General features: G+C 48.3%; 2 protein-coding genes across 2 annotated transcripts in view; one reads left to right on the top strand and one right to left on the bottom strand.

Moving 5' to 3' along the window:
- Ns3 (nucleostemin 3) overlaps nt 1–8295 on the bottom strand; it is a 95028-nt gene extending 86733 nt beyond the window's left edge. The window contains exons 1-2 of the mRNA XM_075673244.1: nt 8090–8295; nt 179–311 (exon numbers count right to left, since the gene is read on the bottom strand). Of these exons, the coding sequence (XP_075529359.1) occupies nt 179–311; nt 8090–8167 (211 nt within the window). The 5' untranslated portion in view covers nt 8168–8295. The remainder of the gene's footprint in view (nt 1–178; nt 312–8089) is intronic.
- A 3720-nt stretch (nt 8296–12015) lies between these two features.
- On the top strand, nt 12016–15678 carry LOC142560845 (uncharacterized). The gene is made up of 2 exons (XM_075673242.1): nt 12016–13807; nt 14044–15678. The coding sequence occupies exons 1-2, from the start codon at nt 13734–13736 to the stop codon at nt 15020–15022; spliced, it is 1053 nt and encodes a 350-aa protein (XP_075529357.1). The 5' UTR covers nt 12016–13733; the 3' UTR covers nt 15023–15678.
- The last annotated feature ends 905 nt before the right edge of the window (nt 15679–16583 follow it).

Raw genomic sequence — 16583 nt, 5'->3', positions numbered from 1 at the left:
TTTTCTGTTTTGGGGCAGCAGAGGATTCTCCATTTTCATTGGAGGTGTAGGAGGGCACTACACCACTTGGCACTTAATGGTGGTACAAGTGGGGCGACGATGGGGGCAGGAGGAAATATTGGGAGGCCAGCCACCCCATTTAGAGCTGTGTCAGCATAAAAGAAAAGCCACGGTTTACCAGCTGTGAAGTCGACGCCTGCTAGTTCGGCTGTCGCCAGGAATTCCTCCAGGTCATTCTGCTCCGTGATGCTGGTGACATTGGCCCGGCCCCAGTCGTAGCCATCGTTCAGCTCTGTCGTGTGAAGCGCCGACTGCACACAGGGGCCAGAACAAAGGGCACATCCAACTTGACAGTTCTCACAAAGGGAGCAGAGTATGTGCGTTTAAGGGGTATTTTCAGTAGCAAAATAATGTCATTGTACATATAGTCGGTGCACAGCGATAAATGACAGTGAACACAATACAGAAAAAAGAAGTAGTCCACCCCACAGACTGTCTACTGAAAGAACTGGTGTATGCATGTAAGCGGCACTTCCCATCAGTGTCCAATAAGGTATTCCAGCACCTGGCAGCAGCACACTGCCTCATAACTTGACCTTGTTCTTGAATGTTTGATATCCCTACAAAATACACTCTTCTTACTTGTAACTGAAATATGTATACTAAGTGTCTTTATTTTCAATAAACAGTCAGCCGACAGCTGCCACACCCCTCCTGTGCCCTTGTGTGTGTTCTACGTCCAATAATAGTGCTAAACAGTTCACCTACAACAAAATTAACTTCAGCATATACTAAGATCATTGTCACATACAGGGAGCACTCACAGGACAGTTGGGCTAACCTTCTTACTTTGAAGTAAATGGACACATATCTGGATCTAACACAAAGATAAGTTTCATAATCACGTAACCACACTCTAGTGCTTTCTTGTGACCCTCCTTTTAGGGCCTTTACAAAGCAGCACGTAGGCAAACACTTCAACACTGGTAAACCTCTTTGCTTTCAACTGAAGAGCTAGTGCTTGGTGTAAAGAAAAAGTTGTCAGTGTCATGGTGAAGTCTTTCACTACTTCCTCTTTATACGAATACAGAGATCTTGATGGTGTCACTTTCTTATCTTCTGCACAGTCTTAGTGTAATTATCATTTTTTTTAACTTTAGCAACTTTTTGGTTTGTCTACTTACACCTAACATCTTTCACCAAGTGACCCATGCTGCACATACCACCTCAGGCCACTAGGTATGTGTGGGCTGCTGAGTAAGCAACATGGGCCGCTGGGCATGTGGCAGAATAAACTCTCTGCTGTCTGGCCCAGTAGACAACTTGGGTCACTGGATGTGTGCCATTCTTGCTTCCCATAGCTCCGCTGGTCTTGGAAAATACAGAGGCAAGCCCACTTTATAAAGTGAACAAACTTTATAGAGAGCACGCAATGCAGGGCGATACAAAATCTGCCAGGCGGCAGACAATCTAAAGCAGCTGCCACAAACCTTGCCTGCAGTTACAACATACGAGATCAACATAATAGTTCTGCGGAAACCCGCAAGGTGGAGAGAAGTAATTAATAAAGGGTAAATCAGACATCCACCCGTTTGTAGCAACTGCTACAAAGGAAACCCATACGGGTTCCTCGAAAGAAAAGCCTCGCAGTTGAAGAAAAATTCGTTCTGGTCCGGGACTCGAACCCGAGACCACCACCTTTCCGGGGCAGCCGCTCTACCATCCGGTTAGCTCAGATGGTAGATGCAAAATCCCTGAGAATTCCTGGTTTCCCCTGTAGGTAGACAACCTGGCATAGGAACTATCAGCATCAAAAGCTTAAGGGGTGTGGGATATGAGAAACTGCGGAATACTTTGGTACCCTGGACATGCAGCCTTGTACTCGTATTTCCATCCTGTAATGCTATGAGCAACCAACCCGCTGTTATAGGGTCTTACTCGCTGCAGGCACAAACTGTCTGGATACTAAGCTTTTGAACGGAATTCATGCCCCATATGTTTTCAACATCAGCTTCGCTTATGCGAAAAATTTCTCACACATTTTGTTGGACCTTACAAGGTCTTTGAGCAAGTATCACCTGTCAATTACCGCGTCTCGCCCCTTAGAATGCCGCCCGGTCACCGTTGCCGTGGGACGGAGATAGTGCATGTCTCTCACTTAAAACCATGTATTCGATGCATTTCATAATACTTCCGCGCGGCCAGGCAGCCGTTTCCACAGCAAGAGGGAATTAGTGGGAGCACAACACATGCCTAACTTTCAATTACATCATCTCCACCATATCATCATCCATTTTCATCTGTATATATCATCACTGGCTGCACAGCTTGATCCTCGTGGTAGTAGCATGAGCTTGGCTGGAATAAAGCGGTTCCTTACAAGCCCTCTTTTGTAGGCTAGGGATAAGCTGCTGATGAGAGAGTGCTCATCACTGGATTCTTTCTCTGTTTTCCTAGATCTATCAACCAGACCACACTTAAGGAGTCTGTGTACACCACCAATTTACAGATTCGTTTTATTGTTATTTCTTTAACTCCGAGAAGTATAGCATGACCTTCAGCAGTGAAGATACTTGTGTGTTAGTTTAATCTTAAATTGGCCACAAAATCTGGACCTTTGCTGCAAATGATGTTGCTTCAGCAGTTTTTGAAGCATAAGTGTAAAATTCTGGGTACTTACTCAGTAGCAATGAGAAGTGTTGTCGTACAGCTTCTTGAAATGTATGCTTTTTGTTTGTTTCTGTGAACGAGAAGTCCCAATGTATCAGGACAGGTTCCTATGATGCTGTGAACTCGTTATTGTTGTGCGGGTGAACATCCGACAGCAATGCGTTGTTTTCTTGACATAGCGACAGTGCTTTCAGTAGAAACGGATGTCGCTAACATTGGTCGCTTTGCAACGAGGGCTTGCGTTGCTGTGCTCTTCATCATGTGTTCTTGGTTGGAGCTAATCTTAAGTATTTACACGAAACTACAATACTCACATTGTCAGTCTAGATTCCATTGATTAGCTTCTACTTGCAAACTTGCAGCAGAGCTAGTACGGAATGCACCTAGGGCTAGTCGCATGCAAAGGTTGTGTATGGGATCGAGAAATTTTAAAGCAGAACATATAACTGACTGGTAAAAAATGTTCCTGTAATCAATGCACATTCTAATCAGACTGTTATAGAGCGAGAGCAAGCATTTTATGTTGGTTCCCCACGACTGGTGAAAAAGAAATTTAAGGACGTTCATAGTTAAAAGGACAGACAGACTGGTGGGATAGTTGGTATGAGATTATTTGCACAGTAGTGCAGAAGCACATGGACAATGAAATAAAAGGAAAAAGAAAAGAAATCCTTTTCTTTTGTCGTCCATGTGCTTCTGTGCTACTGTGTAAATAAAGTTCATAGTGTTTAGACGTTTCATTTTTAGGTTTTTTATATGTTGCACAAATGAGAGCTTATCATCAAGTATGACATCAATAAATTTCTGCTTTTTTTTTTACACTAAGCGCATATCCATTCATCGTCATGTTTCGTTCAGGCTGTATGTCTCTTTTTCATGAAAAAAACATGCATGTTGTCTTTCCTACGTTAAAGCGAAAGCCATTCTTGTCAGCCCATTTAGAAAGCCTGTTCACTCATAGCTGAATCTGCCTCTTGTATATGGACAGGTTGCATGATTTAAAACTTATCCATACATTGTCTACATAGACCGAGTAAGCTATTGATGGTGGAAGTGTTTTTTTGTAGTGTGTTCATTTTACCTAGGAATAGAGTGAAGCTGAGCACTCCTCCTTGTGGTACACTGTTTTTCTGCACAAAGACTCTTGACATCGCAGTTTCCACCCTTACTCTATACTTCCGTTCAGACAGGTAGATTTTTATTATATTAAACATGTTGCCTGGCATGCCATATGACACGCGGTCTTGCAATATGCCATACCTCCAGGTAGTGTCGTATGCTTTTTTAGATTAAGAAAATATTGACAGACAGTATTGTTTATGAACAAATACCCCTCATATACATACAACTCTCAAGCAGGACTAGGCTATCTGATGTGCACCTTCCTGGTCTAAACCGGCTTGGCGGGGACCCAGAATTCCAGCGTATTTTACAAAGTACATTAATCACCGGTTTCTAATTTTTTCAAACACTTTACATACACAGCTTGTTAAAGTGAGAGGTCTGTAGCTGTGTACACAGGAGGGGTATTTTCCTTGCTTTAATATTGGTACCACTATAGCTTCCTTCAGCAGGATGGGAGCTAACCACTGGTAAAAATTTTATTGAACAGGTGCAAGAGGCATTCAAGTGTTTCCTCAGGTAAGCGTTTGATAATCTCATAATTAATGCCGTCTAATCCTCGTGCAGAGTTTTTGCAGAAGGACCAAGCTCTTTTCAGTTCTTGCATTGTGGATGGGCGGGTGTACCCATCGCTATGGGATTTTTGGAAGGAGAAGGGTATCGACTCAGCTAATATTTTATATGTTAGGAATGTTATTGCGGAATTTGCAGAGCTCGATATGTGTTCAAAGTGCTCGCCCAAGGAATCTGCTTGCCCTTCTAATGCAGCAGCACCGTCATTTACCATGGGCAGGGGTAGTGTGGTGTGCCCTTTCAGACTTCGAACCCTACTGCAGACTTTCTGGCGGTCTCTGTATGAGTTCACTAAGCTGATGTAATTTCTCCAACTAGCTCTTTTGGATTCCCAACGAGCACATCTTCCATTTTCTTTTGCACGTTTTAAATTTACAAGGTTTTCTGCTGTTGGATATTTGGAGAATGTACACCATACTTCTTTTTTTGTTCATATGGCACATAACTTACATCTACATGGGGCTATAGAGGTGCTAAAGCTGCATTTGCATTTGCCGCTTCATTACCAGGTATACTAGTATGGCGAGGTATCCAGCAAATTATAATATGTCGCCATCTTTTGTAGGCTAGGGATACACTGCTGACGAGTGTGTTATCATGCCTGCTTGCACTCTTCATTCCACCAGGGCTTAGGATTAACAATTTTACCAGGGGTTTGTGGTATTGATTGTTTCACGGCCTGAATGAAGTGTTCAGTTATACAGGCGATCATTTCTTCAATACCAAGCTGCCTTACGGATTCAAGGGAAATACATGCGAGCGTTTTGAAATCTGCCCAGTTTGCAGCATTTAGCTTCCATTTCTTTGAATATACAGGTGAATCATGCGGCTGTATCGCCTCTAAGATTACTGGAAAATGGTCGTTTCTATAGGGGTCTGTAAGAACTCTCTATGTGCAGCGTTACAAGTCGGGATCTTTTTGTTAAACAAGCATGCTCCAGAAGAAAGACGGAATTTTTCAATTATATGGCTTCTTGCATCGCAGCGCGAGTCCCTCCAGAGTCCATTGTGAGCATTAAAATTGCCAACTACAATGCACGGCCCAGAAAGCTGGCCTACAAGTTTTTCAAACTCAGTAATATTGAGCCGCTTGTCTGGTGGAATGTACAAAGCACACACTGTAATAGGCCTATTAAGCAAGATAGCTCGTAGGGCTACTGCTTCAAAAGGTGTGTTAAGTTTTTGGCATGCAACAGTCTTTGTTATTATTATTGCCGCACCACCTGATGCAGCATGTCCGTCATCTCAGTATTTCCTAAAAATTCCAAACTGATTAAGAAAGTTCAAGTCACTTGACATTAAGTGCATTTCCTGAACACAGAACACTCTAGGCTTATACATAGATAATAGATCCTTGACGTCATCTAGGTTATGCAAAAGTCCTCTGGCATTCCATTGTAATAACTGGACACCCATTATGACAGAGGTGTTTTTGTTAGTGTTCTGTGTAGAGTGACAGTGTTACTTTGGTTTAAATGCAGCCCCTCGAAGTTTTTTTTTTTTAATCCTTCAAGCAGGCTGCGCCTATCTTTTGGCGCCACTGGCACCGATCTACATGCGTCACCCTCCATCTCCTTCTCAGAGGTGATAAAGGTGTGGTCACGAAGGTCTGGGCGATCTGTCTCAGGCCTCGGTTTTTGCAGCACTGCGAGAACGAGGTTTGCATATCTTTTGATTGGGCAGCACTTAGTGCTGCCCCTATGGGGGCAGAAAGAGTCGCCCGTGGTTGACTGCGTGTGACCCGGACAGGCTCCTTGGGCAGTTGTGACAGAGCCCCCTGCATCATCACAGCGACAAAACTTTGGTTGCGAGACAATGATAAGTTGCCTTCTCGCTCAAGAGAATGTGATGTTTTCACTAATCCTAAAAGCAATAATTTCTTTCTCTTTCTTCCAGATTGGGCATGACCGTGAAAAGGCTGGGTGATCCTCTTCACAGTTCATGCAGTGTGATTCAGCATTACAATTATCAGATGATGATCGTTAGAACTGAATTTGGCACACATTAGATTTCCTCTACATGTCTGAGAGCTGTGCCCGAAGCATTTTAAATGTTTAGGATTGGGGATATAGGGCCTCACATGGATTTTCGCTTCCATTTAGTTTGGTAGTGTGCTGGAGCCAAATGTAAAGATTACATGTTTTGGGGGAATTTCAGTGTCACTTTGACGGATCATGATTCTTTGAACTTTGGTCACATGTCGTTCTGCAGAACCATCAAGCAATTCATCCCTTAGGTCAAGCAAGTCTTCATCAGAGAATACCCCACGAATACTGTTCATCAAACGGTATGCTGTGACAGTTATTGTTATGACAGCAATGCTTTTGAGATCTGAAAGCTTTTTCAGTTGCTCTTTGTCCTTCACTTTGAGGCGGATGTAGCCAATAGCCACCCTTGTAGCTTTGTATCCTATGCATAGTGTGTCTATTAGGCATTTTTAAAACTTGAAGGAAGAGTTTTCTGGCTGTTATATTGCCTTCATTGTGGATCGCATAGTACTTCGCAAAGTTGTTGTCATAGTTCTTGGAAGAAAAATTGAGCAGTTGCTTCATTGCGCCCCGTTTTTAGAGGGCGATCAGTTAGCGAAGTGGAAGGATTAGCCATAAAAAGCAGTTGTGTTCGGCAGCGGCGCCAGCCGGCCACCACTGAGCCCAAAATGGGGACGCCCAAGGTTTGTTTAACAAGACTGGTTATCCACACAAGGCTAACCTTCGCCGCCAGAAAACTAAAGTGTGTGTGTGTGTGTGTGTCTGGGCGCGCACGAGTGAATGTATGCATGTGCCTGTAGACTGGGAATCGACTAGAAGATATGTACACCTTGTCGACTCTCGTCTATAGAGAGTCTAAAGACCAAGAATTAACAATAATAAATAAAGACTGTATCGACTTTTGTCTATAGGTAGTCTACAGAGAAGAAGTAGACAAAAAAGAAACCTTAGACTTTTTTTATAGACCGTCTATAGAAAAGGTAAGGAGAGGAGGGAACGAAATGTACAGAAGAAAGATAACAGATGGAGAGGGGGACAGGAAAAGGCAACCACCGATTTCTCCTGCTTGAGTCAGTCCAGAAGTGCCGTCTATGCGAAGCAGAGGTGAAAGAGGTGTACTGCCTCCGCCAGGGGAAGGTCCGAATACCCGGCATCGGCTCAACCACTAGGATCCCCTTTTTCCCAGACACGGCTACACGCGGGAGGGTCCGACTCTAGCAGCTCATTCGGTTGCTAATGTCCTCTCGTCTAATGACATTAAATAACTTGACATTCCTAACTGACAGGTGCATCAAACAGTAATCTGTAGCGCGCAAAAAACTGACTGAAGCTTTAGATCAACGTCAGCTATTCCGGCTGTAATCATCCGTGTCATGTCAGAACATGCGCAGCTGCTCGGCAAAATTTGTCAATTTAAGCTACTCGTACAGATCCGCCATTACGTAGATCTCAAAGTGAGCGAACTTCGCTTTTCTGGCGTCAACTCTGAGCGTGCGCATGTTCTCGCAGGGCAGCAACTTCGATTACCATCAATGTATACATCTGTACGAATCTCTGGTGAGCCCTTCGTTTCTGATGGTCACAGATCCGAGGTACTTTGTATCAGTTACATTCATGTGTAGTAAAGGATGCGTAGCAAATATGAAAATAAAAATGCTAAAGACATCCCAGTTTCTAAAAAACTCGGAACGGTTGTCACACGGTACGTCACAGCGCACCACGAAGTTAGCACTTACGGAGTCGTAGAGTCTGCTGGTGGGTTTCTGCTTGATCAGGCTGCGGCCCAAGAGCCCCCCGCGTTTTTTCTTGGTCATTTCTAGTGGTTGTCACGGGCCCAAAACAAGCGCAACACGTGGACGAACTCAGCTCACAGCTACATATACTAGCATAGAATAAAGAACCAGCATTAGAGAAGGGAAACTGTACCTTCCATAGTGGTACGAAAATAATAAGCACCGGAAGCGCATGGAACTAGTAAGTCAATAAGTGAGTAGCTTTGTTCCTAGTCCGTTTAACGCAGGGAAGGCACAGAAAAAGAAATTTATAGTTTTTTGCTGTCTCTTTTAGCTGTCTCAAACAGTTCAGTTTGTTTGTTTGTTATTTGTTTTTTTTTTTTGGTACTGTAGTTTCACCACAATTTCTCATAACTGTCTACAAGCACACCAACGTTTCACAGCTCCGCTCGGGAAATGACCGAAGTGGTGGTCACAGGAACTAGTGACGCTGCGATCGCATCTTTTGTCACTTCTACAACTTCTGGTTTCGCTTTTGCTTTCATTTCGGTGGTGCTGCTTCGTCTGTCACGTTAGCGTCGTGTGATGTGCGGCGGTTTCTTCAGGTGAAAAGTTTCGCGCTGAAACGTTTTGGCGTTTCATAATAGGAAGAAGTTCCCTATGCAGTTCTGCTTTGCTCACCCTGCTCCAGCGGCCAGATGAAACGTGTGGACAGATTTACGCTCGAGCCGCCCATCGCCGCAAGCCGCACCGCACGCGGGCGGTCCGTGAAAAGCGGGCGGTCGTCGCGAAGCACTCTCATACGTGGGCCGATCCCGAGGATAAGAATGCCGGGCCGACCCACGGCGGAGGTGAAGCAGGCGTTAAGCATACCCCATACGTGGGCCGATCCCGAATATAGTACGTGTTGTGCGGGGCCGACCCACGGCTGCTTCACCTCCAGACTGGGAAACATAGCGCGAAAATTTTGACACAGGGACAATCAGAACACAAGGACGAGCGCTATTCGAACGCAGAACGAGAGGGCACGAGCTTGTGTTCTGCTTGTCCCTGTGTCAAAATTTTTGCGCTTAGCGCTCGTCCTTGCGTTCTGCTTGTCCCTGTGTCAAAATTTTTGCGCTTAGCGCTCGTCCTTGCGTTCTGCTTGTCCCTGTGTCAAATTTTTTGCGCTTAGCGCTCCTCCTTGTGTTCTGCTTGTCCCTGTGTCAAAATTTTGCGCTTAGCGCTCCTCCTTGCGTTCTGCTTGTCCCCGTGTCAAAATTTTTGCGCTTAGCGCTCCTCCTTGCGTTCTGCTTGTCCCCGTGTCAAAATTTTTGCGCTTAGCGCTCGTCCTTGCGTTGTGCTTGTCCCCGTGTCAAAATGTTTGCGCTTAGCGCTCGTCCTTGCGTTCTGCTTGTCCCCGTGTCAAAAGTTTTGCGCTTAGCGCTCGTCCTTGCGTTCTGCTTGTCCCCGTGTCAAAATTTTTGCGCTCAGCGCTCGTCCTTGTGTTCTGCTTGTCTCTGTGTCAAAATTTTTGCGCTTAGCGCTCGTCCTTGAGTTCTGCTTGTCCCTGTGTCAAAATTTTTGCGCTTAGCGCTCGTCCTTGCGTTCTGCTTGTCCCTGTGTCAAAATTTTTGCGCTTAGCGCTCGTCCTTGCGTTCTGCTTGTCCCTGTGTCAAAATTTTTGCGCTATGTTTCCCAGTCTGAATGTATCCCAACACGCCCAAACTTCTTCCCTGCTAAAGTGCTTCACCTCCGCCGTAGGCCGGCCCGGCATTTCACTGCCTTCGGGATCGGCCCATGTATGGGGAGTGCTTAACGCCTGCTTCACCTCCACCGCGGGTCGGCCTGGCATTGCACAATCTTTTGGATCGGCGCACGCATGGGGTGTATTTAACGCCTGTTTCACCTCCGCCGTGGGTCGGGCCGCTATTGCACCTCTTCGGGATCGGCCCACGTATGGGGAGTGCTTAACGCCTGCTTCACCTCCGCCGCGGGTCGGCCCGGTATTGCACAATCTTTGGGATCGGCCCATGCATGGGGTGTACTTAATGCCTGCTTCACCTCCACCGGGGGTGGGGCTGCTACTTCACTAGCTTCGGTATCGGCCCACGTATGGGGAGTGCTTACCACCTGCTTCTTCCTCCGCAGCGGGGCGGCCTGGAAATTCAATACCTTTGGGATCGGTCCACGTGCATGTGGGTAGTGCTTAACGCTTGCTTCATCTCCGCCGCGGGTCGGCCCGGCAATTCAATACCTTTGCACTACACTCTTAAAACGGTTGCACCCTTTGGGGTGTGTATTTGTCCCACAACAATAATCGTCATCTGCCTTGCTGGCGTTTCCTTTCTTGAAAACTCGGCTCTGGCTACTTTCCTGTCGAGAATGCTGCGTCACACTGATAACGCGCATGCCGTTCGTGACTGGGAAGTACCGGGCACGCAGCGTTAAAGAAAGGAAACGCGGGCAAGACAGATGACGATCATTGTTGTGGGACAAGATACGCCCCAAACGGTGTAAATTTTTCTAAGAGTGTATAAGAACAGTTTAAACCCTTTGGCTTGCCCCTTCTGCCACACAAAAATAATCGTCATCTGCCTTGATACGTTTCCTTTCTTTATCGCTGCGAGCCCAGAACTTTCCAGTAACGAATGGCACGCGCGTTATCAGCATAGAACAGTTTACACCCTTTGGAGTGCCCCTTCTGATAACGCGCGTGCCGTTCGTCACTGGAAAGTTCCGGGCTTGCAGCGATAAAGAAAGGAAACGCATCAAGGCAGATGACGATTATTTTTGTGTGGCAGAAGGGGCAAGCCAAAGGGTGTAAACTGTTCTTAGAGTGTGGGATCGGCCCACGTGCATGTGGGGAGTGCTTAACGCCTGCTTCATCTCCGCCGCGGGTCTGCCCGGCAATACAATATCTTCGGGATCGGCCCACGTATGGGGAATGCTTAACGCCTGCTTCATCTCCGCCGCGGGTCGGCCCGGCATTTCATTACTTCCCAGTAACGAACGGCATGTGCGTTATCAGCATGACATAGCATTGCCGACAGGAAAGTAGCGGGCGCGACCTTTTCATGGAAACGCAAGCAAGATATATACACTCTTACACTCTAAACAAAGTGTGCACCCTTTGGGGTGTATATCTGCCACACAACGATAATCGTCATCTGCCTTGATGCGTTTCCTTTCTTGAAAACGCCGCGCCCGCTACTTTCCTGTCGGGAATGTCATGTCATGCTGATAACGCGCATGCCGTTCGTTGCTGGAAAGTACCGGGCTCGTCGCGTTAAAGAAAGGAAATGCATCAAGACAGATGACGATTATCGTTGTGTGGCAAAAGGGTGTAATTTTGCTTAAGAGTGTATAGATGACTATTGTTGTGTGGCAAATATACACCTAAAAGGGTGTACAATTTGTTTAAGAGCACACTCTTAGAAAAATTTACACCAGTTGGGGCTTATCTTGTTCTACAACGATAATCGTTATCTGTCTTGCCCGCATTTCCTTTCTTTAATGCGGCGAGCCCGGTACTTTCCAGCAACGAACGGCATGCGCGTTGTCAGTGTGACGCAGTATTTTTGACAGGAAAGTAGCCAGCGCCGAGTTTTCAAGAAAGGAAACGCAAGCAAGGCAGATGACGATTATTGTTGTGGGACAAATATACACTTCAAAGGGTGCAACTGTTTTGAGAGTACTACATCCATTGGACATCCGAATCATGCATGCACTCTGCTCTAAAAAAAGATTACACCCAATGAGGTGTATATTTGCCACACAACAATAATCGTCACACTCTTAAAAAAAGGGTGCAACTGTTTTTAGAGCGTAAAAACAATTGTACCCTTTGGTGTGTATATTTGCCACACAATAATCATCTGCCTTGCATTTCCTTTCTTGAAAACGCCGCGCCCGCTGCTTTCCTGTCGAAAATGCTCTGTCATGCTGATAACGTGCATGCCATTCCCGACTTGGAAATACCGGGCTTGCTGCGTTAAAGAAAGGAAATGTGGGCAGGACCGTTGGCAGGACAGATGGCGATTATTGTTCTGTGGAAAATATACACGCAAAAGGGTGCAGCTCTCTTTAGAGGGTGTCTTAATGTCTATGCGCCATTTCGGATACAAATAGGACATTCGCTGGACGTCCACTTTCGGATATTCTACTATTAAGCAAAATTACACCCTTTTGCCGCACAACGATAATCGTCATTTGTCTTGTCTTGTTCGCATTTCCTTTCTTTAACGCGGCGAGCCCGATACTTTCCAGCAACGAATGGCATGCGCGTTATAAGCATGGCATAGAATTCCCGGCAGGAAAGTAGCGGGCGCGGCGTTTTCAAGAAAGAAAACGCAAGCAAGGCAGATGACAATTATCGCTGCGGGACAAATACACACCCCAAAGGGTGCAACCGTTTTAAGAGTGTAGACGGATGTCGCAAGGTTACCCCACACATGGTCCTTTTCTTACAAAGAGGTTCATATTTGCCCTCTAATTGAGGCCGTCTTTCCTGGTTACAAAATTGTTTTCTCGCCTGTTCGAATTACAATCCTAGGCTAGCATGTCCGCATCTCGTGCGTATGTCGTACGTTACAAATTTTCTGACGCAACTGTGAAAACTTCGATTAGTTCAATAAGGCGCTTGGCTATGGTGGCTAGAGGGTGGCCCCTCTAGCCACCATAGCTTGGCGAAAGGCCTAGAAGAAACCGAGGATGCTGCACTTCCGCCTACGAGCGTGCGTACCGCGTGCACACAATTGATGTATCCGTTCTTGATGCGTGGGTGCTCTGCCCATTGCATGCGACACATGTGATGCGACCTGTAAATGACCTTATGCAAACACTGTGCAAAAGGTGCCGACATACATCCGCAGAATGTCCCCATAGTGTCTTTCGCGGACATGCAAGGGATGTTCGCAGGACACCAAAAGTGCAGCCAAACGGTCGTGCGAGGAACACATTCCACACATCCCTAGGATATCGATGTCATGGCAGTGGATGTCCATAGGATATCTACAGGACGTCATTGTTGTCACGCACTGGTAGAAAGTAGTGGCTGTACGCAATGACTGTAGCGGCAGATGTAATTTTGTTGGCTATTAATTGCGAGAAAATAAATTTCTCTGACGCACTGAACACCTCAGCGAAGCACCGCCGCAACACGGTGCAGCAGTGATGCCTCCATGCGTGTAAGCCGACACACCCATGTCGATGGCTGCGCTATGACACTCTTTGGATGTTACGAGAACTGTGCACGTAATTTCATTTTTCATCGTACTCAGCTGGATAAGCACGCTAGGCATGCCACCAGGCAAATGTCTCCAAGCTCCAATAAAGGGCCTATCTCTTTGAAACGGGATGGATCGTGGCTTACGGGCCTCCGTTGGCCGTTTCGAGGTTAATTTAGCGACTGGCTGCTGATTGAAACGTACCAGAGCCAACAGCAGCACGATCAAGGTCTCCGGAGATTTCAAAGCTTCGTCGCGCCATTTTCCTACGTGCTACCACCTGCGGCACGGAGAAAAAGCGCCGCGCGAATGTCGTCCCGCGGCTGCCAGGAAGACCGTGGCGAACGTGCAACCGGCGCGCTCTCTCAGTATGGCAGCACGCTGCAGCTAGAAACACGTGTCCGGTGGCAAAGAGGACGAAGCGGCCGACGATTTCGGCCATGGAGGTCACGGCGTCCCCGCTTCCCGAAGACGCTGACCGGCAGCCCTGCCAGGAGGGGCACACCAACATGCGGTGAGTGGAGGCCAATGACCTCGACATAGTGCGCGCCTGCGGTGGACGCGTCGACGTGCGTTGCATAATCTGGGTCGCTGCGCTTGCGCGAGCCGTTCATATATAGCATGGCCAACAGAACGGGGTTGCGTTGCAGAACCTCCGTAGCCAAAGGCGACGGTAGCACCCATTGACAGACGTATCGCATTTGCGGGTGTTTAGGTTATGTCCACTTAATGTGCAACGCGTCAATGCAGCGACGTCCTGCTGAAGGCGCCGTCCTGTACAACCACCGGCGGTGGCGACGAGTATGGTAGGACCACGGTCCCGGGCCAGCCGCCGTGGTCGTACCCCTCGGGTGAGGGCGGCGACGTCGAGAGCGACGTCAGCCTGTCCACGGAGTACCTGACTCCGGCCGGGTCGCTTCTTTCGCTAGACTTCTGCTCCACGTTCGACGTCTTTCCGTGGGAGGGCGACGAGGCAGAACCGAGTCCGCCACCGCGTTCGGCCGAGACTTCGACCAGCACCGCCAGCGTCCTCTCGCCGCCCTCCGGCGAGGAAGAGCGCGATGACGAGGCCGACGAGCAGCCTGTGGCGCGCATCCTGGACGTGAGCGGCCAGCGCGTAGACTTCCGCACTACGCCCAGCGCCGCGTCGCTCCTCAGCGACTCGTCGACAAAGTCTGCGCAGCGAGGCTACTTCGTCGTTCAGGGCTACCAGAGCCTCAGCAACAGCGACAGCAGCGACCGCTCGTCCAGCAGCGGCAGCGGCAGCAGCTACGCGCCAAGCACCAGCGCCAGCCCGACTCCTCCGCGGACGCCCGTCCGCGCGGTCCACGATGCGTCTGTGCTGTCCACGAGCAAGTTGCTGAAGCAATGGCTCGAGGACCCGCTGGAGCCGCGCATCGAGCCACGACGCCGACCGACGTGGGCGCGCCTCTGGGCGGGACTGCGCGGGCACTTGCAGCAGATGGTCAAGTGCCGCCGGGACCGGGCAGGGCGACGTCGCCGAGCGGGGCGAGACTTGGGACGTCGCCGCCGCGACGCCGGCCGGGCCGGTCGTAAGCTGTGCAGTGACGGCCAGGGGGCAAGTTCCCGGCACAACGTCGACGAAGTCTTCAACAATGTCAGCTCGGACGAGTTCTACACGGCCGGCGCCCGGTGGTGGCACGTCCGCAGGATCTATCAGCGGTGCGTCTCCTACCTGCACGCCCTCTGGTGCTGGCGCGGCCCGTAGGTGGACCTGCCGCGACGTGCTGCCCTGGGCCTGCAACGGGTATTGCCGGAGCTTGCTGGCTTCTCCTGGGCGAGGCAGCGTGTCCAACGTCGCAATCGCGGTAGAGTTTCCAACTGCCGCATCCTAACGAGGGTGCCAGACCACCGGCACAATGGCCTGGCTTCGCTTGCCATTGAGGCGACATGCTTCGTTTCGGTGACTTAAAAAAAAAAGAAGTGTCCTCGTTTTTGTTTCAAAGGTGAACACAGCCTCGTCTCATCTCCTAGCTCTATAATTCACTTTTATTATTTTTTCTTTTACATCACTCACAAACACGTCTCTGGGCACAAAGCACGTGCCATATGATACACTCTCGCCTTTTTCCGGTCGCGCTCCCCAGTCTCTTCTCCGCCTGGCAGAGGAGGTGCAGCCCACCACACACAAGGCTCCCAGGGGGGAAACACAGCTTCTAGACACGCGCACACACACGCAAACACACACACACGCACACACATGCATGCTACGTTTTCGGCTAATAGTGGTGGTCACACAACACAGTCCTTTGTATCACCGTTCGAGCACCCCCCTCGGGCAGGGTACGACCTCGTGACAATACAGCACTCGCAGGGCCCAGACAGAGAGAGAGAGGGAGAGAGACAGACAGACATAGTACGGGGCACCCGTGAAAAAATACTTGAGAATCTCGGAACCTCTGCACCCCCCTCAACTAGGCCCGGCTTTGTGTTTGGCCTGTTTGTGACGACACTGCGCAGGCAATAGGCGCTGGAAATGAGATAAGAGCTGCACCACATCCCTGGGACGACACTTCTTTCATGGCAAGCAGCGCAGATGCGTGGCACATGCAATGCACGCTGTGGCACAGCAGCATGTTCCAGGAATGAAACACTTGCAATAAACTTTAACTATTACAGTGAGACGAGGAGTGGAAAGAATGATAAACGTGTCTAAGACCTATTAAAAATGCGGTAAAACAAATGCAAGCTCAGTACAAATGAAAAAAAGAAAGCCTCTTGAGGGTGCCATGGAGAGTTTTCCTTGCAGGAAACAACCAGCACCAACGTACAGCTGTTTAGGAACTACTGTGCTATGACACAAACGCAATCTGCACAATTGTAGACTTCTCACTCTCCTAGAACTGCTACGTGGACGGCCTTGTCCTCAGGGTAAGGTGGTTATGCTACTGCGTGAACCTTAATGAAGAAGCTGTTGCAACACTGTTTCACTAATTTCTGTGTTTGTGATGCATACCTTCTGAACACGTAATGCAATATCATTTCACGTTATAGTCAGCGACATGACGGGAATGCAGGGGAAGCTCCTCCCACGAAGGTAGCTGCACCTGTTTTCTATCACTCCACACAGAGTGTAGAGGCAGAGCCTCACTGGTTTACCAACTAGCCCACTGCAGTTGCCCAACACAACAGCCAACGTTGACAAATGCAGAGATGAAGAAGATGGCGCAAGGCAAACATATGCACAGTAATACTGGACGTGCTTTGCAGTCAAGGCACACCACAGGAGCTGGAGTCAATCCCTCCACAGATGTCGGCATGGTTTGTAC

The sequence above is a fragment of the Dermacentor variabilis genome, chromosome 10 (assembly GCF_050947875.1).
Source record: "Dermacentor variabilis isolate Ectoservices chromosome 10, ASM5094787v1, whole genome shotgun sequence".
In the NCBI taxonomy this organism is placed as follows: Eukaryota; Metazoa; Arthropoda; class Arachnida; order Ixodida; family Ixodidae; genus Dermacentor; species Dermacentor variabilis.
Note: the sequence above shows the minus strand (reverse complement) of the source record. Positions and strands in the feature narration are given on the sequence as shown.

Excerpts from the sequence above, each read along its gene's own strand:
- LOC142560845 (XM_075673242.1), top strand. The coding sequence starts at position 13,734 with ATGGAGGTCACGGCGTCCCCGCTTCCCGAAGACGCTGACCGGCAGCCC. Across the intron at positions 13,808-14,043 it reads GAGGGGCACACCAACATGCG|CGACGTCCTGCTGAAGGCGC; the intron begins GTGAGTGGAGGC and ends GCGTCAATGCAG.